The sequence below is a fragment of the Coffea arabica genome, chromosome 9e (assembly GCF_036785885.1).
Source record: "Coffea arabica cultivar ET-39 chromosome 9e, Coffea Arabica ET-39 HiFi, whole genome shotgun sequence".
Taxonomy (NCBI): Eukaryota; Viridiplantae; Streptophyta; class Magnoliopsida; order Gentianales; family Rubiaceae; genus Coffea; species Coffea arabica.
In genome coordinates, this window is record NC_092327.1 from 1,357,279 (window position 1) to 1,384,557 (window position 27,279).

General features: G+C 34.3%; 2 protein-coding genes and 1 long non-coding RNA gene across 11 annotated transcripts; 2 read left to right on the plus strand and 1 right to left on the minus strand.

Annotated features, from left to right (window-relative positions):
* Positions 1 to 654: 654 nt before the first annotated feature.
* Positions 655 to 8,794, plus strand: LOC140014858 (uncharacterized). Of its 9 annotated transcripts, none has more exons than XR_011821577.1 (7): positions 655 to 1,005; positions 2,721 to 2,780; positions 3,132 to 4,066; positions 4,168 to 4,245; positions 4,604 to 4,814; positions 8,289 to 8,381; positions 8,455 to 8,794. It is a non-coding gene; the product is annotated as an uncharacterized lncRNA (long non-coding RNA). The 9 variants fall into 9 exon arrangements; XR_011821574.1 differs by having other exon boundaries at positions 3,132 to 3,181; XR_011821572.1 differs by having other exon boundaries at positions 3,148 to 3,181.
* Positions 8,795 to 14,025: 5,231 nt separating this feature from the next.
* On the plus strand, positions 14,026 to 17,423 carry LOC113709963 (uncharacterized). Its single transcript, XM_027232810.2, has 4 exons — positions 14,026 to 14,234; positions 15,760 to 15,846; positions 16,516 to 16,607; positions 16,697 to 17,423. Exons 1-4 carry the CDS (start codon positions 14,057 to 14,059, stop codon positions 17,282 to 17,284), a joined length of 945 nt encoding a protein of 314 aa, XP_027088611.2. The 5' UTR covers positions 14,026 to 14,056; the 3' UTR covers positions 17,285 to 17,423.
* A 3,092-nt stretch (positions 17,424 to 20,515) lies between these two features.
* On the minus strand, positions 20,516 to 24,270 carry LOC113710115 (putative late blight resistance protein homolog R1A-3). The gene is made up of 2 exons (XM_027232954.2): positions 24,209 to 24,270; positions 20,516 to 24,101 (listed from the first exon to the last, which is right to left on the minus strand). The coding sequence occupies exons 1-2, from the start codon at positions 24,268 to 24,270 to the stop codon at positions 20,516 to 20,518; spliced, it is 3,648 nt and encodes a 1,215-aa protein (XP_027088755.2).
* Between the last annotated feature and the right edge of the window lie 3,009 nt (positions 24,271 to 27,279).

Sequence of the window (27,279 nt, forward strand, 5' to 3'; positions counted from 1 at the left end):
TTTGGGGACAAATTATCCAACAATTAATTTGTTCTTTCAAGAGGTTGTGAAGATTAAGAAAGTTTTAAATGCTTGAGCCAATGATGAAGATGACTTCATCCGAGCCGTGGTTCAGAAGATGAAAGCCGAGTTCAACAAATACTATATTTGTGAGAACTCGAGAAAATTATGTGTAAGCCCTGAATTTATTTCATTTTATTTACTTTGTTATTAGAAATATTATATATAACAAATAGTTGGTTAAATTAAATGTCTAATTGAATTTCTATAAAATTGAGAATTTAGAAATATCCTAGAATAGTGTAGAAAAAAATTTATATGAATCAAATAAACATATGATATGCATATTGTAATTTGTGTCATTTGAATATATTATATAGTTGAATAAGTTATACGTCTAGTTAAATTTCTTTAAAATCAAATGTGTGAAAATTTACTAGATCAATGTAAGAAATTTTCCAAGAAAACACAAACAAAGTCAGGAGTTAACGTATGAAACAATAAAACTATAGCCTTAGCAAGCAAATGAGCTAAAATTGAAAGACCAAATCAACCTTGAGTTTCGGTTGAACTACCATGCAGCCAACAAAAAAATAAGCCATCAGAATTTTGAGCAAAGAATTGAGGAAAGGACAAACATTTGGAGAATCTAGAACCGAGTGGAAGTAAGGCAATCAAATGCTAAACAAGCTTGGGCAGTGCTTGAGAGAAACCAAAGGAAAATTCACAGCCAATGGTCTGCTAAATACAAGCGGTGATCAAAAGGAAAAGCAGAAAACTATCTGCTAAAATTTGGGCGGTGGCTGAGAACAAAATAAAACTATAGTTCCTCTCTTTACCAAGCCAACACCGAGAGAAAACAGAGAGAGTGAGAAAAGAGAGCAAGATTGAGAAAGTGAGAACGAGAGTCTGGTGAGTTTCATCATCAACTAACCAAGGACTGGAGGGAACAAAGCTGGAAAGGAAACTGATTTCGTCTGCAATTCCTAACACTTAAGGCAAGAGGTAAGTTTCGTGAATAACACTTATATACTGAGTATAACTAAGTATATGTTTAAGCTGCAAGTTGAGTTTGGTAGAGGAAAAGAATAAGCTTCGGTAGAAAGATTCTGTTATGAAGATGAAATGAATATTTGACTGAACTGGTAGGAACCGAGAGGTATCAATAGAAATTGCAGTTCGATTCGTAGTGTAAAAATGGAAAAGATAACAAAGGAAGAACCTGTTATACAAATACCTTAGGTATTATAAAGGTTTAGCTGCAGGAATTTTGGGAGAAAGTTAGAAAATTGAAATGAACAAACGAAAAGCTCCTGCTGGAATTTCCAGCCTCATCCGATAGGAAAAATGGGAGGAAATCAGCTGACTTTGTGAATAATAACTCGAAAAATCCTGTGTTAATCTGTACATGTTGCACATCATCTTGATTTCTTCATGCGTGAGAAAGTGAGCATGAGATGGAGAGAATTGAGCACGAAAGAAATATGATGCATGCTGCTATGCATCAGATTTGCAGCTAAACGCAGACATGAGATTTAATTCAGTTTTTCTCTTGAATTTTGGTCATAAACTTCCATGTTTTGTTTAGGATAATCTGTAGTTGAATAAATATCCTCTACATGATTAATTGGAACATAAAACAGAAGAGTAAGCTATGAGAAAATGTCAAATGATAAACTACTGCTCTGTTGGAAATTTATTGGCTTCAATCGATAGGAAAAACTAGGAAACTCTGGTTGTCCTCTGTAAATTTTAGCCTCTAAACCAACGTACTAAGTTGTAACATGTCAGTTTTAGCATGTTTGTTGGATTTGAGTACATAATGAAGTGACTAATGGAGAAAATTTTGATTGAAAGCTGATTGCTACTGAATTTACATCATGGCCGAGAGATAGAGAGAAGAGTTTTGATCAGTCTTTCCTTTAAGGCTACTTTGTAGCTTAACAAATATGATTTTCCTGTTTAGTTGGAACAGGAAATTGAAAGGAAGGATTTGAGAAAAAAAACAACAAATGTTGGACTGTTACACTGCTAGAAAATTTAGTTGGGGAATGTTATAGCTGATGACAGCTTTTGTATGTGATTTAGCTGAATAACATGTTGAAGTTATGAATTACTCACCTTAGTTCATGTTGAACAGAATGTATACTAAGTAACTAATGTTTAAGCAAGTGAAAGATGGAATTTGTTGAAGATTTTGAAACATTTGAGCTAAACTTCTTGCTTTGACTGACCGAATGTGTGAAGAGATGAAGCTCTCATGAAATTTTTGAAAATTTAGGTTAAATGGTTGTGAATTTATATGGAGCATCTTATAGCATCTTGAAACTATTTTTATGAGCATTTTAAAGAACTTAAAACTAGAAAATTAGTAAAATTTAAACGAGATTTAAACTATAGGCAACTTAGAATCTAGTTTAATCTAAAAAGGAAAGAATGAAAAGTCTATTTGCCTTAATCTTAGAATAATGAATAGAAAATGGTTTAATCTTAAGCTAAACATCTTATAAGACTTTAAACTTGGAATATATGTTATTTCTTTAGTTTAAATTGATAAAGTTGATAAGTTTTGAGGTGAAATGTAAGATAGGTATTGCATATGTTATATCTTGTATTTTAAAGCCAAAACTCGACTTTAATAGTTTAAATCATAAGGTAATAAATGATAAGTGGTAATCTATGAATTGTATATTCACTTTAGAGTTATAAACTTGTCTCAGGGGGCTAGCTGTGAGTAAGAAAGCAAACCCGAGACTCGAGAGTAATTTATTTGGAATTTGGTGAGTGTTTCCACATTTGTGTGTTTAAATTGCCTATGTGTTGCTTAAATGATACTTATATGATTATGCCAGTGTTTTATGCTCGAGTATTACCACGGAGTAGCAGATTACTGATATTGATATGACCATCTAAGTAAGCGAAATGTTTACTGTTTTGGAGATTATAAGGAGGAGTTCGGTGGAGTGTGTAGTGCATTGAAATGGCTCTAATGCGAGCACCGTATCCCTTTAAAAGTGATTGTTCAGTAAAGTGTTCCTTAGTTGTTTAATTTTGTTATTGGCTTAACTGGTTTAAGAGTTTATTGATTGTTGCTTGTGTGGAACCTCACTGGGTTTCGCTCAATCTTTTAGTTTGTTTTCCTTACAGGAATTGAAGTTTGAAGAATGATCGAGTTGAATTAGTAAGTTGTTTTGAAAGATCCGTTAATGTGTATATATTGTAGCTATGGTTTTCCTTTGTACCTTGAAATGGTCAAACCTTTTATCATGAGTTTGGTGTGGTATTAAGAATGGATGTTTAGAACATGTATTTTGTTTCTTTTATTGGAAAAATTTATGTTTCAAGCTGATTGGAGTTGTACTTAGGAGTGAACGTTCAGTTGTTTAATGGAAATATTATCTCTGAAGTCAATGTGAGTGAGTGAGTCCTAACGAAAGTCAGGCAGGCAGTCCGCTAACTTCTAGGGTACGCCCTAGAAGAAGGTGGGGTCGTCACAATATTGAATGTAATTTGCTAATGACAGTTGCTGCCATTTTAGATCCGAGATAGAAAATACGGGTTATAGAGCTTTTCTACCCTAGCTTTTGAGAACATTTCCAATATTTGAAAAGTTATATTTGAGTTGCATGAGGAGTATGTTGCTTTTACAGTGAATGCAAATGGACAAGTAGTGGAAGACCACTCTTCAGAAATGGTAGGAAAAAATATACAATATTTTTCTGCTTAGGATGACTTTGATAAGTATTGTGATGAAATATAGAATACCGAACCTTATAAATATGAATTTGTTGATTATTTAGACAAGTCTTGCCAAAAGATTGGAACAACCACCAAAGACTTTGATTGTTTGGAATTATAGAAAATAAATTGGATCCCATACCTAGTATTGTTTCACATGGCCTGTAATCTTTTGGCCATTCTAGTAACTACAGTTGCATCCGAGGCCACATTTAGTGCCAAGACTCTAGTAATTGATACCTATCAGGCTTCACTTCACCCAGATACAACTCAAGTATTGATGTGTGTAGAAGATTAGTGTAAAAATCTTCACGGGATCAAAAAAAAGGTAAACTTTATTGTTTTACGGTCAAACATCTACTATCTGTGTACAAGTTACTTGCTTTATTGTTCATAGAATTTTTTGTAAATTTTTTGTTATATATGCAGGAAGTAAAGACAATTAAAAGAAATTGAGTTGCCAAAAGTTTGAAGATTTATCTCACATGGACCAAGTTGCATATTAAGGTATATTCTTCTTGTTCATTATGAATTGTTTAATCTTTATGGCTCGTTTCATTCCTTCAACTTGATACCTTTCCAATGCCATTATAATTGTTGAAATTTACTAATTCTAGAAGAAATTTAAGTTATTATTAAGAGATCTTATTCTAAGCAAATGTACTTTTTTTTAGAAAAATTATGGGTAAAATACAGAAAATCCCCCTGTGGTTAGGAAAATTGACACGAAACCCCCTTATTGTCTAGAAACACTCACTTAACTCCCTTGTACTTTGGATTTCTTTGGATTTTACTAGCTAACTGGCTGGAAAGCCGGTAACAATATAAAATACCAAAAGTACCCTCATTTATAATATCTGAAAAGGTACAGATGCAATTAGCAGATCTTGAGCGGTACTTCATGTGTAGAGAGAGAAACCTTAAATCTACAGCCAAGTTCCGTCCCAATCACTATCATCTTCTACGGCACCGATAAACAACGGGATTTTCATGTGTAACTCGCAGACGAAGAAGGCGTTTCTGTGTAGATCGGTCGAGGGTTGCGACGTATTGAGCATTGCATAGCTATTAACGAGGTAATCTTAGATCTGAACCCTAAATTTTAGAGGTGTTGATTGGTTTGATGGAAGGTGTTTTGGTAGTAAATTGTTGGGGATATTTTGAAACTTGGTAAAAAGAGTGTCAGTTTTGGCTTAGTCAGAAGTTTTTTTGACAATCTTTGTGGGAAAATTTTTTAAAAATTGCTAAATATGCAAAAAGTAGAAAAGAATGGGTCTTTTTGGAGTAACCGGGACTATTGTAGCCCATACTGGTATTATGTTTTTTATCCTTCTAGATAAGTGCGTTAATGTTGACTATGTTTTTTTGAAATCGAAAATGTATGAAATATTGTCCGTTCTTTTCGATACAATTGAAAATGAAATTAGTAAATTAATCTCTATTACTTTGGTTTAGGTGTATAAGAATGGAAGATCATCCGTTTAAGACCATAGATATACACATGCATTATGATGGATATTTCAAATGAAAATCGATAATTAGATACACTGGCAAACACTTCAGAGTATTTTGTGGATGGGATCCTGATGAATTATCTTCATTTGAATTTCAAAAAATGTATATCACAATTGAGCGTGGCATAACAAATATGAATTTCTGGTACTCTATCCCCTTTTATGACATTGATATTGGTGTTGTTAGCATTAAGGATGATGTTGACATCGAGTTATTAACAACATGTTATGAGGGACTTCCAAAAATGCACATAGATGCTGAGAGGGGGCCTGATCCCATTGAAGTTATGTTTTTAGATGAAAAATTACTATACAAGAGAGTGACTAGTGATGGCGTAGTTGCACTTCCATATGATAACAATTGGCATGTTGAAATTAGTTCATCCTCAGTTATGAAAAGCAGTGATAACATTGACCCTTTAGTAATTGGGAATAAGGACAATAATGACATTCCACACATTAACTCTAGAGGAAATGACATCTGTGATGAAGAGTCATCACAAATGGAGTCGGATCCAACTTTTGTGGGACCACATAGAGAGGAGATACATGATTTAGCTAACAAGTCCAAAAGGAAGAAAACAACAAATGATAAAAAAGTTAAGCGGCAAAGAGTAAAGTTAAGTGCAAAAAAGTCAGTCAGGCGGTTATTTAAAGAGAAAGAAAAAGTCGATACATCCTCAGAGGTCCAACAGTCTCCCACAAGGAATTCAGTAGATGAAACAACAGTTGAGAGAGATCCAATAGAAGAAACAACTAATATTATGGGAGAAAAAATAGTTCATGAAGACAGAGAAGAAGATGATGTCAAACTAGATTATTCAGATCTTCCTGACTGACTAAGAGAAGCACTAGAATGGCCTGAAGATGATGACATATTTATAAGTTTAAAAGGTTAATGATCAACACAGGTATCTATAAATCTAAAATCTACAAATTTTGTTGGAGTTGGTTCACAGCAGTAAAAAGAAAATTAGCAAGTAAAAACTAGAAAATAAGTCGATTTAGATTAACAAGAAGAAAATCAGCAGGCCCAATTCAAAAAACAAATTGATTCAAAGTAGCAACAACAAAATCAGTAATCGAAATCAAGAAAACAAACAAAGAACCAGACCCATGAAGTGGGGAGTCAACCAACATCAGGTGTGGATGATAGCTGTTGTGCTAATGAACAGGAAGAGAACTGGAATGAGCCAGTAGAGGATGATGAAAACCTGTTTGACAAAGGGATAGGATCTGATGATGATAGCATTCCTGATTACAGTTACTTCAATGCGGAGGAAGAGTTTAGAAAAGAGCACTTTGAACTATAGGTTGACCATAAATTTACTAGCTTCTGTAAATTTAGAGAGGCTTTGGTGGAATGAGAAATTAGGGAAGGATATGAGCACAAATACATCAAAAATGAAGGCTTCCAAATCACAACTAAATGTGCAAAAGGGTGCAGTTGGAGAATTCATGCAAGCAGAATCTATAGAACAAAGATATTTATGATCAAAACTCTTAAGGGAGAATACCATTGTGGCAGGAATTACAACAATAGACATGCCACTTCAACATATCTAAGTAATAAATTTTATGTCAAGGTGACAGATGATCTTGGGTATAGTATTCTTGCCATAGTGAAAGAGACAAGCAGATTATTTATGCTAGACATTAGTTAGAAAAAAGCTGTAACAACAAAGCCGAAAGTATTAGAGGCACTTATGAAAAATGACATGGAACAATACCATAAACTTTGGGATTATGTAGCTACTGTAAAAATATCCAATTATGATAGTCATATTTCACTACAAATTGATAGGCGAAATGTTGAGAAAAGGGCTACATTTCAGGGGATATATTATGGATTAGGTACTCTAAAGAATGATTTTCTAGAAGGATGCAGACCTATGATAGGACTAGATGGCTGCTTGCTGAATAGTCCCTTTGGAAGTTAGCTGCTTACAGTCTTGGGTAGGGATGCTTACAGTCTTGGCTTACACTTTCATTTCGAATAGACAAAGGGGCCTTGTCCATGTAATTGAGGAGTTGTTCCCTGAATTAGAGCACAAATTCTGCCTGAAACATATGTTCGGGAACTTCAAACAAAGATTCAAAAATCAAGACCATAGGGGCATGTTTTGGAAAGTTGCTGCAGCAGCAAGCATATCAGAGTATGAAACTACCCTAACAAATCTTGAAAGGGCGGATCCACAGGAAGGTGACAAGCTAGCAGCTGCACGATGGTTCAAACAGTTGCCTCCAAAACTATGGTCCAGTACAGCTTGTAGGAGTGACACGTGCATCAACAATATGAGTGAGCCATGGAATAATTATATTCTAAAAGCTAGAGATGAGCCAATAATAACAATGCTGGAGTGGATTCAGAGGAGATTAATGCAAAGGTCAGCAACTAAATGAGAGGACATCCTGAAACATGGTGGCACTTTATGCCCAAAACATTCATGAGAAGTTAGAGAAACTAAAGGTAAATGCAAGAAATTGTGCTGCGATTTATGGAGAAATGAAAATTTGGAAGTTGATGGCTATGGAAGGACAAATGTTGTTAATGTGGAGATGAAAACATGTACCTATGGTCATTTTCAACTTAGTGGCATTCCATGCGTGCATGCGGTTGCCTGCATTCATAGCAGAAAGTTGGAATTCGAGCAATATGTTGATGCTTGTCACCATAGGGAAGCATATTTAAGGGCCTACAACTTCACAATTGGTCCCGTTCCTTTGAAATAGTTCTAGGTGGATAGCAAAATGCAATATTTGAACCCACCATTGGTGAAAAAACAGCCTGGTAGGCCAAAGACACAGAGGAAGAAGGGTCTAGAATAGCCTATAAATCAGTAGAAAGCAAGTAGGAAGGGTCTTGCAGTTTACTGCCGAAGGCGTTTGAAATCTGAACTTAACAGAAGAACCTGCAAATCAGCAATCACCCTAAATCCAAACTTTACAAAGTAATGTAACATTTTAGAACCAAATCAATTTTTTAGTTTATTTTGTTGTTACTTATACACTCATTCATTTCGATTTGAACTATAGGCATCTAAAGTTGGTCCAACAAAAAATGCAACATCTGTAGCTTCTATAGCTCAGGCTAGTGTCTCAAGTACTACTGCTACTACTCTTTCATAGGTACTAGTTCTCAATTGCCTTTTTTTGGGTGCTGCGATCTACTTACATACTAACCATGAAGACTTATATACAGGAACCAAGTTAGCTTATAAGTGATACCAACCAAGAAAGCCAACAAAGTAGATCCTCAAACAGGAAGCAACCAACTGTAAGGATGTCAAGGCTATGACATTGTGGCTCCAAGAGACCAAAAAAAATGAACTGCGATTATTTCCTTTTTGTTGGTTGAATATATTGGTTATGTTAACTAGAAAATTCATATTTTTGGCTATATTTTGGTTGACTGATACCATTATGATATGGATGTGGCAATATGCTGCCTTGTTGTGGCATTTGTGGTAGTATTGCTAATGAACCTTTTTGGGATTTGATTGTAATATTTATTGAAATTAGAAAACTAAAATTTTTAGCCATGTTATGGTAGATTGATACCATTGTGGTATGGTTGTGGCAACATGCTGCATTTTTGTAGTTGTGGATGGCAGTATTGCTGGTTATGTCTTTGCTAAAGATGATTTAATTTGACAAGTTCATTACAATGAAATCTCAAATCTTTCAATTTTTGTCATGTATTTTTTCAATGTACTGCAACAAAAGTAGCTTCATTCATTTTTCTTAATTGAAACTTGAATGTGTACTTCATTACATGCAATTGAAACCAGGATGTGGCAACATATTGGACATAACAAAATCTAGTATTGTGCCCAACTCCCTCGTTTTCTATACATTTTTTACACTACAATTTGTCCCAATGCCAAGTTCTACTACACTACTTTTACACTACAATTTGTTTCATCTCATACATATAACAACGAATGACATAAGAGACACAACTGCAGACACCATCATCATTATCATCTTCAGCAGCCCCATCATTGCTTCGACATTGTGAATCTTAGACTATAGTCCCATAATGATGTTATAGTTATTACTTTCTATCCCTTGCCCAGACCTGAAAAATCTTTCTGCCATTGCAGCTCCAGTTGGTGAAATCCCTTCCACGTATGGACTTTGGCAGGATGATTCATTAGTGCCTCTCTCTCTACTAATTGGATTGTACCATGCCCAAAATGAACAAGCACCATTTTCACATACAAAATACAACATACCTTTTGATGGTTTTTAAGATTCCACTACCTTAATCTTTGATTTATTCTTGCAGAAACATCATCGGTTTTGGTACCTCAGGTCCCTCGATCCATCGCCAAAGTTTTGGGAGCTTGACATTTTCGGCTTCTCCCTTGAATAAAGCTTTTTTTACCCCTCCAAAGCTCTTTTTTACCCCTCCAAAGCTGCGCTGCACTCTTACGATTTTGTCTTAGTTTTGCGATTCTCTGTCCAATTTTTCCATTTGCAGAACTACAACTATGGTAGGTTTCATTTGTAAGAGACATGGAGGGCAAACTTGGAACGAAAACTAGTATATTAAATCATAAATGAGTCTCTTCCAGTCACAAGTGACCATTAGGTCACGTCAATGTCATTCACTAGCTTCCCAACCGGTTAGCAGCTAAAATCCAAAGAAATCCAAAGCACTAGGGAGTTAAGTGGATGTTTCTAAACAATGAGGGGGTTTCATGTCAATTTTTCAAACCATAGGGGGGGTTTTTTCTATATTTTACCCAAAAATTTTCCATTTTGATTGCATAAAAAATTTTGAAACTATACATTTTCATCAAATCAAAGGTTTTTTTCATAGAACTAGAGATAGAAATTTGAGTTATTTTATAGTATATGCGTATTACAGAAGAAGAGCAAATCCTATGAAATAGAATAAAATTTCATTTTTTTTATAAACTATGAAATAAATGGAATAACTTTCCAGTTATTGATAAACTATGAAATAAAATATTTCTTCATATATATATGTATGATAGACTAATACATTTGTTGTCTTTGTATCTTATCATTTTATTTTGTATGACATTTTGTAATAAATCCATAAGACTACATAAGAGCATTTTTGGCATGAAATTATCCTTTCTCTCCTCAAATTCATTTTCTAATAGTAGTTTTCCTGACACGGACTGATCTGTTACCCAAAAAAAAGGACCCAAGTGAGATTTTGGAAAGTTCATGGGATCTCAATGATGCTTTTGAAAACCTTAGGGGAAGTTTATGAAATTATCTCTAAAAAATAGTAAGATTTGATAATCAAGTCCTACGTTTTGCTTGAAAAGTTAGTAAGTTTTGCATAACACAATGATTTGATTTACTTTAAAATTAGTAAAATTTATTGATGATGTAGTTAAATTTACAAAAAAAAAAAATAGTAAGATTTGTTAAGGAAGTCGTACATTTTGCTTGCAAAAGTAGTAAGTTTTATATAAAAAAAATTATAGTTTAAAAAAAAAAAGCGATAGTCTTTACTAGAAATCTAGTAAGATTTACTATTTGAAGAGTTAAGTTTGATAAATGTGAAACTTACTACTGGCTGTGCTAAATTTATCACTATAATTTTGGAATAATTTTTTTATACACTATCAATGTAAAATTCTTTTTACACAAGCAAGTTTAAATCATGACACACAACATGAATTCAAATTTAAAATTTAAATTACGCACAGGTGACATATATCCAAAATTGCTAGTATAAAAAATCAATACACTATAACTGTATAAAAAGTTAATCCATAATTTTGTCCTTCGTAAACTTGTCATAACAAGTTAACTCCAATACGTGGCATCACAGCAGCCATTCATTTGTGAGTTTGATGACTTTTCACCACTGTGCTTTAGTCCTCATGTATATCCTCTCATTCTTTCATTCTATATATTATTCAAAATAGGTTACCAAGTTTCTACCCATCATAACCGGCTGACAGGAGAAACTGGAATATAAAATTAGCATTCTGATAGAATAGCATACTTGAAAGAAGAAGGTGTAATATATCCTTCCTCCATTTGTATATGGTTACTTTTCTTTCGTACTAAATTTTCTTTCTTTGCTTCCTAAAATTTGGTATTTATCCATTTTAAGATTTTTACATATTTCTTTCTTAAACTTTTCTTTAGAAACTTCTCATGTGGTAATTAGCCATTTCCTTTATCCATGTCTTTTCTTTATGTTTCATTCTTTTCTTTTCCTTTTTGCCTTTTTTGATGAATTCTTTTGGGTTAGTGTTATCATTTTCTCTTTTTTCTTTTTTTTTTTTTAAAAAGATTTTCACAATTTTCTTTTTCATAGTCTTTGCATTTTAAAATTTCTTATTTTCATACTATTCTTTCAAGGTTATATTTAGCTACCATTAATATATTCTTGTTGATTTTATTTTTACTTTATATAATTCAATAGTACCAATTTTGAGTTTGAAAGAATTTGAAAAAATTGTAGTTAATTTATAGGATCAATATTTTATGCACGAACAGTGTATGCACTAACAGACCTAATTACATGTCACATCATCTCAATTTCAATTTGAACTCCAAATTTTACATATAGAGCAAGTATCTGGATCTGCTTTTGTATACACTAATAATGCATGAAAGATTTATCCTAATTTTTATGCGAAAGGATATATATGGAAGCCAAGATGTATTTTTTTCTGTTGGAGTGTAATAAGCAAAAATATATATTGTTTGGTTGGAAGGTAATAAGCAAAAGTGTGTTATTGTAATGACAAATGAGCTCCATAAGGGCATTTTGGGGCTGTCACACAAGCTTTTTGCTAACCTCAACAACATTACTAAAGGTTGAAGTCTTGAAGACGTCAGGCAGCATTTGGTTAAACGTTTGCTCATTCAGGGGTTAGATAGTTATTTGGCCAAATTTCAAGACTTGATTAGTAATTTGACCAAACCTTAGGGAAGGTAAATCTGATCAATCATTTGTTAGTCAAGTCATAAGTTTTGCCTGAAAAAATTGTAAGTTTTGTTGAAAAAAAGTGGGGGAGAGCATAAGTTTTGCTTAAAAGTGAGTAAGATTTCTTAATGATGTTGGACAGTTTATTAACAAAGTGGTGAGATTTGTTAATAAAATCATTAGTTTGCTTGAAAAAGTAGTAAGTTTTATATAAAAAATGGTAAATTCCAGAGAAAAAGTGATAATTTGTTGTTAAACATCTAGTATATTTGTTATTTAAATAGTAAGTTATTTTGAAACTTGTTTTATGCAAAAACATACTATTAATTACCCCAAATTTACTATCACAATTTTGTCTCTTGTGAAACCTGTGCTAGCAGGTTAAAACCTACATATAGCGTCATATCATGCACTTATTTGTGAATTATGGTTACTCTTTGTCACCACTTGTCCATTTTCAAATTGTATATGCATAGTGGAAAGACTTGGATTACATCCAATCCTAAAAAGGCTGATACATTTTTTCTATACAAATTGTAGATAATGGAAATTTGTGAAATAAAAATAAAAAGATTATGTTCACAAAAATATGAAGAATTAATCTTGTATACGCTGTCAGTGTATATATTATCACCGTTAGCTATATAACATATGTGTAAAATTTGAATTTAAAATTCAAATTTTGCTCGTGTATTATTCATTCAACCGTGATAGTGTATACACTGACAATGTATATAAGATTTACTCAAATATAAACTCTTTCATTAACCGAAAAAAAAGTATATTCTTGAAGAGAGAATTTTGACATGTGAGGTAGGAGTGCATCATAAATTTTAGGGAGAATTGTAGTGTTAGTCCCCAATGTATTACCCATGCACGGAACTAGTCCTCAATCTATTTCAAAAAGTAAATTTAGTCCCTAATTTATCCAATTTTGCGTAAAATTGGACAATTGACAGATTCCTTCCAGTTAAGTAACGGAATGTGGCGCGTGCACTCACTGTACCAGAACGTGCAAGTGGTTTCAATTCTCCCTTCTAATCTAACATACATGCTGGAACTAACATGTTATACACTGAGTTACACTTCAATACAAAGGTTTGGAATCAGATTTCTTGAAGAACCTGCAATGGTTCCTAATTCTTTCTCTCGGCTGCAACATTAATTTCTAGTAGCAGCAACAGCCTTTTCGTTTGATATTTTCTCATTAGTTCCGTTTCTGTTTTATGTCCTAGCTGATCCTGCAAAGGATACCTATTCAACTACAGATTATCCTAAGCTAAACACGGAAGTTTATGACCAGATTCCAAGAGGAAACTTAATCAAATCCCATGCCGGTGCAAGGCTGGAAAATCTTATGCAAAGCAACCTGCACCAGATTTCTTTCATGCACACGTTCAGATTCTTGCAAGTTACTACGGTAACCTGCTTTTACTACTTAAAGTGAACATATTCATACATTCCTAGCTACTTGTTTCCATCCTTCTTTGATAGCACCTGCACAATCCGTACCTATTTCTTAGCTAAAGAGCAGAATTTTCTTTTAACAAGCTACCAGCCATGGATTTAAGGGGGGGCTGGTGGGGGCTTAAGCCGCCCCCCAAGCCGCCGGAAAACCCCCTATATATAGGGGATTCCGGCGGCCAGCCCAGCCCCCCCCACGGTGATCCAGATCTACCATCCTCCATGGCTCCATGAATGCTGTAGAGGAAGTGAAGAAGAGCTGGAAAGCCGCTGCCGTGCTGACTGCTGAGGAAGAAGATGACCCATTTCATTTTGAATTTTTTTTTTTGCCCTCTAAATACAAAACGACGTCGTTTTGTATAATGAGGGGAAAAAAAATACATCAGATGAAGCCCTAAGGCTTCATCTGATGCAAAAGCACGCCGCCAGTGCCAAAGGGCAAACAAGACTCCAACTCCAAGAAGAAGACGCCAGGCTCCAAGAACTCCAAGAAGCTTCAGTTGAGATTCTACCATCCTGCTTCAAGCCTTCAATTCAAGGCTCCAAGACTCCAACTCTCCACCATTCCATTCACATAAATCTTTTAGGTTAGTTTTTTGGTTTAAATTACAATATTCATCTTTATATTTTTGTTAATTATATGTTTAAATTATTTTTGAATTTTCGGTATCTTGATATTAATTTGATTAAGATTAATTTTTATTTAGTTTATGTTAATGTAATTTAAGAATTTGAAAGATTACATTAAAAAATTTAATGATATTAAATTTAAATTAAAAATTAGTTTAGAAATTGTATAGATTTTAGGTTGTATTTAGTTTTTAAAATTTTGTTAGTTTTATATTTGAAATTTTAAGAATTAATTATGTGAATTAGAAATTTTGAATGTAAATATAAATTCAAAATTTTATGAGATTGAATTAGAGATTATATGGGTATTTAGTTGTACCTTATTTTTACTTTTTGATAATTTTATATAATGAATTTTATAAATTGAGAAATATAAGTAATATGAATTTATTATTAAATTAAAGAATTATTTATATGAATTTTAAATTAATTGATTATTGAATTGCATAATTTTATTGAATTTAACCACAATTATTTAATTGTGACAGAAAATGGAGAGATTCTTTAAACCTAAACGAGTCCGTAGTGGTGAATCTTCAAATGAGCCTAATATTAGTGAACCAGTTCAAAATCAATCTTGTGTGGAATTGAATTTAAATGATATTGTTAGTGATCCGGGATTACGAAAATCAGTTGAGAAATTTGATATTTCTCTTCGAGACCATGTCCGAAGAGAGTATTTGACTAGGGGACCTTGCCAACCGATTGGCCATATGTATCCAAAAACATCATTTGGTAAACAACATAGAAGTTTCCAAGATAGTTGGTATCAAAAGTTTGTATGGTTAGAGTATAGCATATCGAAAGATGCGGCGTTTTGCTTTTGGTGCTTTCTTTTCAAAACACAAAATAAGGGAGGTCGATATGCAGAGGATGCCTTTACAAAAACGGGATTCAATAATTGGAAAAAGGCAATGGAAAGATTTAATGAACATATTGGAGCTGTGAATAGTTGCCATAATGATGCTAGAATACAGTTTGAAAGTTTTCAAGATCAAAGGCATAGTGTGTCAAATGTGCTACGATCTTGTGGGCGCGAAATAGATATTGCATATCGCACCCGTTTAACTGCTGCTCTGGATGTGACCCGCTTTCTTTTGAAGCACGGATTGGCTTTTCGTGAAAATGATGAGTCAACTAGTTCTTCAAATAGAGGCAATTTTCTTGAATTGTTTGAGTGGTATAGCCAGCGAAATACTGAGATTTTTGAGGTTGTAAATCAAAATGCTCCTGCAAATAATCAACTAACTTCTCCAATGATTCAAAAAGATCTGGCACATGCTTGTGCCTCAGAGATCACAAGTGTTATAATCAATGATATTGGAGACAATTATTTTTCCCTAATAGTTGATGAGTCTCGAGACAGTTTAGTGAAAGAGCAAATGGGAGTTGTTTTGAGATATGTGAACAAAGAAGGGCGTGTGATTGAACGTTTCCTTGCAATTGTACATGTGTCTGACACCACATCTCTTTGTTTGAAAGATGCAATTGATTCTTTATTCGCGCAACACGGATTATCATTATCCAAATTGAGAGGTCAAGGATATGATGGAGCTTCAAATATGCGAGGTGAGTTCAATGGTTTGAAGGCCCTTATATTACAAGAAAATCCCTATGCGATGTATATTCACTGTTTTGCTCACCAACTCCAGTTAGTTATTGTTGCTGTTGCTAAGGGAAATATCATTGTCAGTGAATTCTTTGTCTATGTCTCTATGATTGTCAATTTAACTGGAGCATCATGTAAAAGGAGAGATCAATTAAGACAAATAGAACATGATAAGATTGTTACACTTTTAGACAGTGGAGATATTATTAGTGGAAAAGGCAAAAATCAAGAAACTAGTTTAGCAAGATCAGGGGATACTCGTTGGGGATCACACTATCTAACATTACTTCGTCTATCCTCTATGTGGGCTTCGGTGATTGGAATATTGGGAAATATACAAGATGATGCCACCACTTCTGACAATAGAGGTATGGCCAGGGGTTTGATTGATAGAATGAATGATTATGAGTTTGTTTTTGCATTGCACCTGATGAAGTATTTATTGGGAATCACAAATGACTTGTCACTTGTTTTGCAACAAAGGGATCAAAATATTGTCCAAGCCATGAGTTTGATTGATACTATGAAATCTCAATTGCAAGACTTTAGGGAAGAGGGATGACAAATAATTTTAGATGAAGTCAACAATTTTTGTGAGTTGAATATGATTCCCGTGATTGATATGGAAGACAGTATAGCAATCCGTGGCAATGCCAGGCGCAGTCGCAGAGGTCAAACCATCACTAATTTTCATCATTATCGCGTGGAAATTTTTTGTGAGGTATTATTTTTGAAATTATTATTTCATTACATTTGTTACTTGTTAGCAGATTTTCTTAGTTATTAATTTTATTATTGTTGTGATGTCAGGTTGTTGATTTAATTATACAAGAGATGAATAATCGTTTCTCGGAAGTTAGCACGGAATTGCTTAGTTGCATAGCATGTCTTGATCCAAAAAGTTCTTTCTCTCAATTCAATGTGCAGAAACTACTCCGTCTTGCTGATTTATATCCTGAAGACTTCTCAAGTAACGATTATTTATATCTTGAGTCTCAACTTCGAAATTATATTTATAATGTGCAACGCGATCCTCAATTTTCAGAAGTTGGAGATTTGGGAAGTCTTGCTCAACAAATGGTTAAAACTGGTAAAAATACAGTTTTTCCATTGGTTTATCGTCTGATCCAGTTGGCATTAGTTCTACCAGTTGCGACTGCTTCTGTTGAAAGAGTATTTTCTGCAATGAATATTGTCAAGACTGATTTGCGCAACAAAATGGGAGACGAGTGGATGAATGACTGTCTGGTTGTATACATCGAAAAGGATATTTTTGCAACAATTGAAAATGAGCAAATATTGCAGCGTTTTCAACGGATGAAGACTCGCAGAATGCAATTGCCTCCTCTTCGTTATTCGAGTGCAACAACTACCAATACTTCAAGTGTTAATCAATAACAAATTTTTGGGTATGTATAATTATATGTTTTTATTATTTTTATAATTATTGATTCTAAATTTTACTTATTAAATATATTTATTTCGTCACAAAAAAAAATTTTTAATACACTTCAGCCCCCCCAAAAATAAATTTCTGGCTCCGTCCCTGCAAGCTACCAGTTCTGAGCAGGATTTCTCGCAACCAAACTTACTTTCCTTGACTAGAATCTAGCATACTATATACGTACTCAAGGGCTTCAGCTGATAAAAAAAAATTATTGCAATCATTTTACCTCTTTCTTTCTTTTTAGAGTTTGGAAAATTGCAGACTGCATTTTTAGTTTCCTGCTTCGGTTCCCAAAACTGCACCAGCCTCTTCTTCGTACTCACTTTTGGCTCACGGTTTTGAGGTTACAAGCTGGAGCAATGAAGCGAGCAAATGTCTATCTTTCTCTTTCTCACTCTCTCGGTTGCGGGCTGGAAGCAAGGAGAAACCAGAATGTTCTCTTTTCCTCTCACTCGGTTGTGTTTTAAGATGAAGGGGTGTGGCTAAGTCTCTCTTTCAGTTTTGCTCCTAGTGTTTAGTTGGTAAGAACAGAGTTGAAGCGTGCTTCTTCACTCGGCCACCGCTCAATTAATATATCAGTTTCTATTGCTCCATTCACTCACCGCTTGCACTTAGCTAATAATTGGCAGCTATTTTCTCCTCCTAAATTCATTTATCTCGCTGCTTATAGGACCATGATTCGAAGACTCGGCCGAGACCGAGACGACTCGGCCTAGTCGTCTCCGTCTCGCCCCATTCCGAGACGATACCGCGATCGAAACGTTCCGAGATACGTGACAGGCCGAGATGTCATCGTGAACGGTTGAAACGGCCGAGTCACACCGAATCACTCCGAATCATCCTGAGTCAACTTGAATTTTTATTATTTTTACTAATTTTTAATTATTTTTATTTATCATATTTTTTACAAATTTTAGAATATTAAATATTTTAAAATTTTGTGTCTCACCGAGACCGCGACCGATATGCCGAGACCGATGTGGAACGTTCCAGGCCGCGACCGTGACCACGACCGCGACTTTGAACCATGTATAGGACTTAAGAATCAAAAGGTAAACAATCCACTTGGTGGTCTCTTTTATTTTTCAATCGGTGCTGCCAGCTAAGCTGCTCACTCAGACCAACTCCAAGTATTTCTTTCTCTCAGTTTCTGCTAAAAATTCTGATGGTTTTATGCCAATCAATGGTGCTCACTCAGGCCACTGCTCAAATTTCTTGCAGATTATTTTCTCATCTTCCCCTCTGCCGCCGTTGCTCTTTTCACTCTTCTGCGACCCTCCTGAAATGGGCTTCCAGGGTAGAACCCTCCAACTTGACAATACCCGAACTCACCAGTCGGGTTTGCCGCCTTTTAGTTCTCGAACGCCATTCAGACCTCAAGAACCTTTCTTTCCAATTCTCCCATGAACTCGTCGACGTTGTCCTCCAAAAACTGAAGCTCAACCCCTCCGCCTGTCTTCAGTTCTTCAGATTAGCGTCAAACCAGTCAAATTACCGACCACATTTCAAGGCTTACTGGAAAATCGTTCACATTTTGTCCAAGGATAGAAAAGAACAGAGATGTGAAAAAATGAAAAGAAGAAAAAAAGAGAGGATAGATTTTGAATTTTTAAATAGTTTCTTGATTTACAAACATTGAAACCACTTGCACCTGCTGGTGCAGTGAGTGCATGCGCCACATTCCGTTACTCAACTGGAAGGAATCTGTCAATTGTCCACTTTTACACAAAATTGGATAGATTAGGGACCAAATTTACTTTTTAAAATAGATTGAGGACCAGTTCCGTGCATGAATAATACATTGGGGACTAAAACTACAATTCTCCCTAAATTTTAATGAAATCCTTTATGCAAAAACTGGTGATCTTTATTGCAATCAACCTGTTTCCATCTCAAAATATTCTAATTTGATTTCTTTGGAGAAAGGAACAGTTGTAGAGCGAGACAACTGAATAAAGAATTGCTCAACAAAATTGTCATCTTGTTTCTTTGATTTTTCATTTTGATCAGTTTGAACTCTTAATCACTTAGGATGGGAAATAAGAGATGAAATAGCAAAGAAAAAGTATTAGAATATTTATTACTTTCTTTAGGCTTCGTAAAGTACCGCTAGTTTGAAGATACAGAGTTTGTACTTGAAAATAAGGGTTAATTCCACTTTGTCCTCCTAAACTTTGGACGATTACCCACTTAATTTCCTAAACTTCAAAATGGGACACTTAAGTTCCTAAACTTATAAATACCTCCCACTTAAGTACCTGAACTTATAAAACGGGACACTTAAATCCCTAAACCCTTATAAAATGGGACACTTCGACCACCAACGGCATTCAGGATTTGTTAACAATTTTCCTTAAGTGGGAGGTATTTATAAGTTTAGGAACTTAAGTGTCTCATTTTAAAGTTTAGAGAGTTAAGTGGGTAATCGTCCAAAGTTTGGGGGGACAAAGTGGAATTAACCCTGAAAAAGAAGAAAGAAAAACCCTTATAAAGATTACTGTTGCACAAGTTTTCAGAAAACTTTTTTTTTTTTCCTTTGGCTTGATATCTAAAGCTATTTCTAGATCTATGCCAATGAAAATGGGCTGCATATAACAATAATACAAAAATTGTACAAGACAACTATTTGAGGCAATTTTTACCATTCTTTTCCTATGCCCTTTCTCTATTGAAAAGTAACATAACCAAATTTTTATTTTTATTTTGATTTATCTCCTCCTAATATTTGTTGCAAGAAAAAAGAAAGAAACTATTGTATGTTTTAACATATCAATCAATTGGGTGTATGGTTCTTGTTGAGGAAAAACAGAAGCAAGTTAAAACTTTCTGTACTACCCTGACTGAAATACAAAGACGGAAGAGAAAAATGCAGCTTGCATACTCAGCTAGTTATAAGCAGCAAATCAATCTGTAGCTGCATTAAATAGAGTGTGCACGATAATATTGTTGGACTGATTAATGAGTGATTAAAAAAGAATGGGGAAGCTCCAGAAATTGCTTTCAAGAAACATGAATTAGACTCCTTACGAGGGAATTGGCTGTGTTTCTGAGAGACTTCTTCTGCTCCTCCTTCTGAGGAACTTCATGCATGACCACAATATTCAATTATGATCTCTAGAACATCATTTCCCATATCCATCTGCTCTTGTTGAATTTGCTTCACTGATCTTACAACAGACTCATCACCATTTCACCTCAATCATTTCAAGAGTCAGACATTCTCCTAAACAAGAAGGCACATCTTTCAGCCCCGGACAATTATGCACAACCAATTTCTCAAGATGGAGAAAACTATCAGAAGATGCAGTCCAGCTGCGCAAGGCCACGCCTATCAATTTCAAGACTCGGAGGTTAGGGAACTCTCCTTCTTTCATTTCCCATTCTTCAATCCCAACAAAGGAGCCATGGCGTAATTTAAGCACTTGAAGATTGGGCAACTTTCCAATTGTTGAGATTTCACTCCATGGCTGATGATTATATGAAAGAGTCAACTTCTTCAAATTCAATGGGAATTTAAATCCGTATCCGTCAAAAAAAGATAGATTAAGTGATTCTAGTTGACTCAAACAGTCGAACACCAGAATCTTGTCGTCAATTCTGGTAAATTCTTCACTTGATTTCTCCGATCTCTTACATTTCAGCCTGCGGATGCTTGGTAAATATGTCAGCAGCTTTTGCAAGCTTTGAGAGGAGGGATCAATGGCAAGCTTTAAAGTGTTTAAATGATCTAAACATGGGGATATTTCAAGATCGTCAACAGGAAAAACAAAACCATAATTGAAACCTGTGATACATAGATGCCTCAATGTCTTAATGTTCCAGATAGTTTTTGGTAACACATAATAGAATATTGAGTCTCCTCTTACCAGAAAAGTTTGTAACCTTGAGAGGTTGGATATTGCAAATGGGATGGAAATGGAATTTATTGGGTTGGAAATGGAATTTATTCCTCGAATATGAAGAGCTAAGTATCTCAAGTGAACAAGCAATACTACTTCCATCGGAAAATATGCATTAAACACCAAGTTCCTCAAATCCAACACTCTAAGAAGTTTAGGCAACCAAAATCCCAACTCATCCTCTTTAAACGACAACAAACTGCGTAAATTGGGAAAAAATAGCATTGAGTGCTGAATCTTCAATTTCCTGGTATTTTGATCACAAACTCGGTGGGGGTTGCTTAGGCCAGTAAGACTAAAAAGATCTTTCCCACGATGAATAATGTGTAGAAAGTTTTCCTCTTTGGCTTTTTCTACACAAAACTCATGTACCAAATCATGAAGTGGGCAAGCTTTGGCACCACTCGTAGTTCTTTGTTTGGTAACCATGACTAAACTTCTATCAACCAGTGCCTTCAAGTAGTCATCTGCCACATCCTCTATGCTCTTTCCAGTTTTCTTTCGCACAAATCCTTCGGAGATCCAAAGCCATAACAACCTTCGGACAGGAACATTTTCGTCTTCTTGAAATACACCAAAATAAAGAAGGCATGGCTTCAAATCATCTGGTAGATGAATATAACTTAGTTCAAGTGTCTTCATGCAATATTCTTCGTCAAGGACAATACTGGACCTTAGACTTTTTGCAACTTCTTCCCAGAAATTTTGTGCAGTAGTAGCAAAAATTCCAGCAGCAAGGACAACTGTAAGAGGTAAGCCCCTACAAGATTTTACTATTTGAGATCCAACTCCATGTAGTTTTGTGGGACAACCTTCGTTGCCAAATAGCTTTTTCTGCAGCAATTGCCAACTCTCTTCATCAGTAAGGTGCCGGAGATAGTGAGCCTTGCTACCAGGTTTGAATTGCAAATTCAGCAATCTACTCGTGACAAGAATCCTGCTTTCATTGGCATCATCAGGCAATGATCTTTCCAACAAATTCCATGCCTCAATGTCCCATAGATCATCCAAAACTAGGAGATACCTATTTCTGAGCAAAAATTGTTTTAGCTTTACAGCCAAATCATCCTCATCCACCTTTAGATATTGTTCTGGGCTCCTAGAATCAATACTACCCAATATCTGAACTAACAAGTTGTGCCGGCTATATACTTGAGACACAGTGCACCAAGCACGAATTTGGAAGTGCAACATTACCGAAGGAGAACTATAAACTATATTGGCTAGTGTGGTCTTACCGAGCCCAGGCACACCCACGATGGGAACAACATCCAACTGCCTTGATCCTCCTGTAAGTCTATGAGTGATAGTTGTCACCTCATTGTCGAGGAGCACCAGATCTTCATTGTACGTGGCTGCAGTGACTTGTGATGGCATGGGAGTGAAAGTCTTGGTAACTCTCTTGGTTTCACCAACATCGCTCATGCTACCATAGATCTCTTGGGCCTCAATCTTCATAAGATTGATATCTCTAGCAACAACATCGAAACAATATTCACGTTCATCACCAAAAGGTGTCGAGTCGATCACTAACTCTGCTTTATATGCAACCTCCATAACACGACGCCAAAAAGCTTGGAGTTTTTTGTTCTGATTGCACTGGTCTACTATCTTTCCAAGGAAAGATCTTAAGAATACGAGATCTTCTAAGACTCTGTGGATTTGATCATATGGGAATGCAATTGAATCATCGGCCTCATTACAACTCTGTAGTTCCTTCAGATTTTCAAGCAGAATATCCATAGAGCCCAACTCATTGGTCCTAGGAAAATCAAATCCTGATATTGATGTTATCAGATCGATTACTTCTGCCTTAATAAACTTGAGCACTTGGACCAAATGAAAAAGAGCAAGATCGGTTTCCTTGGCCAAGCCTTCTTCGATTTGACTCACAGAAAGGGAGAAAATTACAATTGCTGCATCACAGACTACAACTCCAATAAGAGTCTTCATTCCATGGGGTAGCTCTTTGAACTTCTCCTGATGCCTGAAAAGGATTGTTAGGAATCTCAGCCCATCATGGAGTTTTAGCATTTGATTCATAATCGGAACCAAAATACTGGTACAAGATTCTAGTAGCTCCATAAAATTGTGAATGAGATAATCCATAAAGTCAGCTACTAGATGCTTATTTTTCTCTAGAGCTGAAGTGTCTGATGATCTTGATAACTTTGAAGCAGTCAGGACATGGATATAAGTTTCTCGGACTTGGGGATCACTGGGATTAATCTTCTCACGTATTAGTTGAGAAATTTGAAGTCCGATTTTATTGTATACTTCTTCATCATCTCTGGGAGTGGGATTAATCTTCTCATGTAGTAGTCGAGAAATTTGAAGTCCCATTTCATCGCATACTTCTTCATCATCTCTGTCAAACCAGCGTGTACAAATCAGGCGTAATGCATTGATAGCCACCACTTCAACGTGAACCAAGAGATCTATCAATTGCTGACCGTCGACACCGTGTAGCAGGGCAAAGCGAATGAAACTATTCAAGAACATTAGCTTCTCTTCAAGGGTCTTGAAATGGGATATCTGACTTTTGAGGAGAAGTTCCATCAGAATCTTTGAAACCAAATCAATGAAATCAATAACTAGTCCTGGATCCCTCAGCCAATAATAGTCCAACAGAAAGTTGATACACGATTCGTTGATATCTGTCTTGAAAAACAACTTGATTTCTTTCCGGAATATGGTGAGCTCTCCTTTCATCTTAAGTATACCTGGTAAACTAGCATGAATAAATAATTTGCTGCAGGCAAATTCAAGATCTTGCATTCTTCTGATAATCAGGTTCTGAATTCTGAAAGAAGTAACATCCTTCTCCTCCACATCTTGTTCCGAACAGGTCTCATGGTTCCTCCTCCTCCTAGAGTTTCTCAGATACAGGTCAAAGCTTTGTAATATGTCAACCCGATCTTCAGGTCCCAAATCTTTAGATCAGAATGGAACTTATATTGGAAGGCCTTGTCCAACCAGCCCAGATAATCTAGAGAGGAATCAAAGCAACTAGTGCTACTACTGGAGGATATGTCCATTATTGTGTCTTCTAATCTATTCACTCTGAGATCAAATTTGGATCTTGAACGAATTTTGTTCGAGGTTAACTTTCTCATTATTTGAAAATAGTCAAGTATTGTAGGCGAGGCTCTTTCTTCGTTTCTCACTTTCTCGTTGCAATTTGCAAGACTGTTATTTTGTCTTTGTTCTGTTGGTGGAAGACTTTAAAATGCAAAGGTTCGCCCACATGTTGGGAATTATTCAATTTTGTGGTAGTTGAGATTGGGAATTCAATCTCTTATCTGCATCATTAGCACTGTATCAGTACTTGTTATTTTTCAACCTTTCTGTCTTGCTTTGTTTTTTGGTTAGCAATATGATTGGCTTTGGCTGTATCTCCTGCACACGGACTAATTACCTTTTCATTAGCCCTTTACTAAAAAATTAACAAAGCCCAGGCCCTCCATTTCCCTTTCCACGTTGAAAATTAGTGATTTGGTACATTGGATATCAGTTTTCGCCCATTTTGTTTTTAGTTTACACGCAAAAAGGAGTTTTTAACTCGGGAAGGAAAATCCTATACTAAACAATGTATAACATAGAAACAAATTAATGAATAACCCAAGTTATTGATTGTAAGGATTTTCATGTTTGTATCTAAGAATGTCGTGATTTTGGAGTTTTTTTTTTTTTTAGATGGACTCTTTTAGGGAATAAGTCATCTTAGTGTTTTTTTTTTCAACAATTTCTATCACGGAAAAATGCAGTTTTGGTCTTGAAAGTTGGTCACATCACATGTGCGCTTTTGATTCGCCAAATGTGAGCTTGTCATCCTTAAGTTTTTTTTCTTTTTTAAATATCCGGTCCCCAATATTTCCAATTTGAGCGTATTTAGTACAATTAACCATATTGCCAACCAATGTTCAAGATACACACGAATGTGCATGCAACTAATAAAAGAAATTTGTGTCAAATTTTTTGACTACATTTGAAATCATTTTCAAGAGAATTAATTTTATGTTGTAATAGTAAATATATAGAAAATTCACTAAAATAAAATATATATAAACAAATAATTTATTAATTTTAGTAGTAATTCATAATCGCGATTGATAGTTGCTGATAAAAATTAATATTTACTAAATAAATTGAGAAATAAAATAATAAGATATACATATTAGTCGGAAGAAGGATATATTGGAAGTTGAAAGTGTATAGTTATCAAGGGCAATTTAAGAAGAACATAAAGTCATACAAAAAGTTTACACCAACTCCTCGCTCTTGCTATATGTATACCAATGCTTTATGTACATTCAATGCGTGTACAATCAAAAAATACACAATATTTATGGCCATATATTTTATATAAAATTTTTATTACTAAAAGAAACTTTAATCTTTCAAATTTTTTTCATACAATAATCCTATATTGGTAGTTGTAATGTTTAGGGTTAGTTATGTTGAAAACATATATTTAAATAGTTAAAAATAAAAATTAGTCATGAGGAGTTATCTTGACAACATATGTGTAGGTATTTAAAGTAAGAATAATTTTTATAAGGGCAAAAAAGGAAGTTCGTAAAGTGACAATAAATATTTGGGATAATTGCAGAAACCTCCCCTGAGGTTTCTGACATGTGCACTGACCTCCCCTGTGGTTTGAAAAATTACACTGACCTCCCCTGAGGTTACTAATCCTTTGCAAATTCAGTCCAAACGATTAAACTATTGTTTTAGGGAGTGAAATTAGAATTTTTTTTACCAAATTTGTCCTTTGTACTACATATCCAATGAATGACAAAGTACTACAAATCAATTAACAATTAATAAACTTTAAGGAGTATAGTTTATAGGCAAATACACATTACCTATTTAAAGTACCGGCTCTTTATGGGTATTTTACTTTCAAACATTTAATTTAATACAAATATTTACGCTCAAATACAGATTTATATTTACTTTCAAATATTTAATTTTTGTTAAATACAAAAACTACAAATCTCTCTTCCGTAAAAATATTAATATAACACTTTTTCAATTTTAGTTACAAATATTTATGTATTTAACATAAATTAAATGATTCAGAATAAAATGCCCATAAAGAGCCAATAATTTACTCATGTAATAGATGAAAGTCATAAAGAATTAATACTTTATGGGCCATTTCTTTTTTTAAATATTTAATTTATATTAAATAAATAACCTACCGATTTCCTTTTTGCAAGAATATTACTGTAACACTTTTTGAATTTTACTTACAAACATTGATATATTTATCATAAATTAAATGTTTGAAAGTAAAATACCCGTAAAAAGCCGGTACTTTAAATAAGTAATGCTTGTTTGCCCATAAAGAACCGGTAACTATTTAAAATACCGGTTCTTTACGGGTATTTTACTTTCAAATATTTAATTTAATACAAATATTTACGCTCAAATTCAGATTTGTATTTACTTTCAAATATTTAATTTTTGTTAAATACAAAACCTACCAATCTCTCTTCTGTAAAAATATTAATATAACACTTTTTCAATTTTAGTTACAAACATTTATATATTTAACATAAATTAAATGAATAAAATGCACATAAAGAGCGAATACTTTACTCATGTAATGGATGAAAACCATAAAAAATTAATACTTTATGGGTCATTTCTTTTTTTAAAAAAAATATTTAATTTATATTAAATAAATAACCTACCGATTTCCTTTTTGCAAGAATATTACTGTAATACTTTTTGAATTTTACTTACAAATATTGATATATTTATCACAAATTAAATGTTTAAAAGTAAAATACCCGTAAAGAGTCGGTATTTTAAATGAGTAATGCGTGTTTACTCATAAATTATACTCCTTAAAGTTTATTAATTGTTAATTGATTTATAGTACTTTGTCATTCATTGGACATGTAGCACAAAGGGCAAATCTGGTACAAAATTCTAATTTCACTCCCTAAAATAATATTTTAATCGTTTGGACTAAATTTGCAAAGGATTAGTAACCTCAGGGGAGGTCAGTGTAATTTTTCAAACCACAAGGGAGG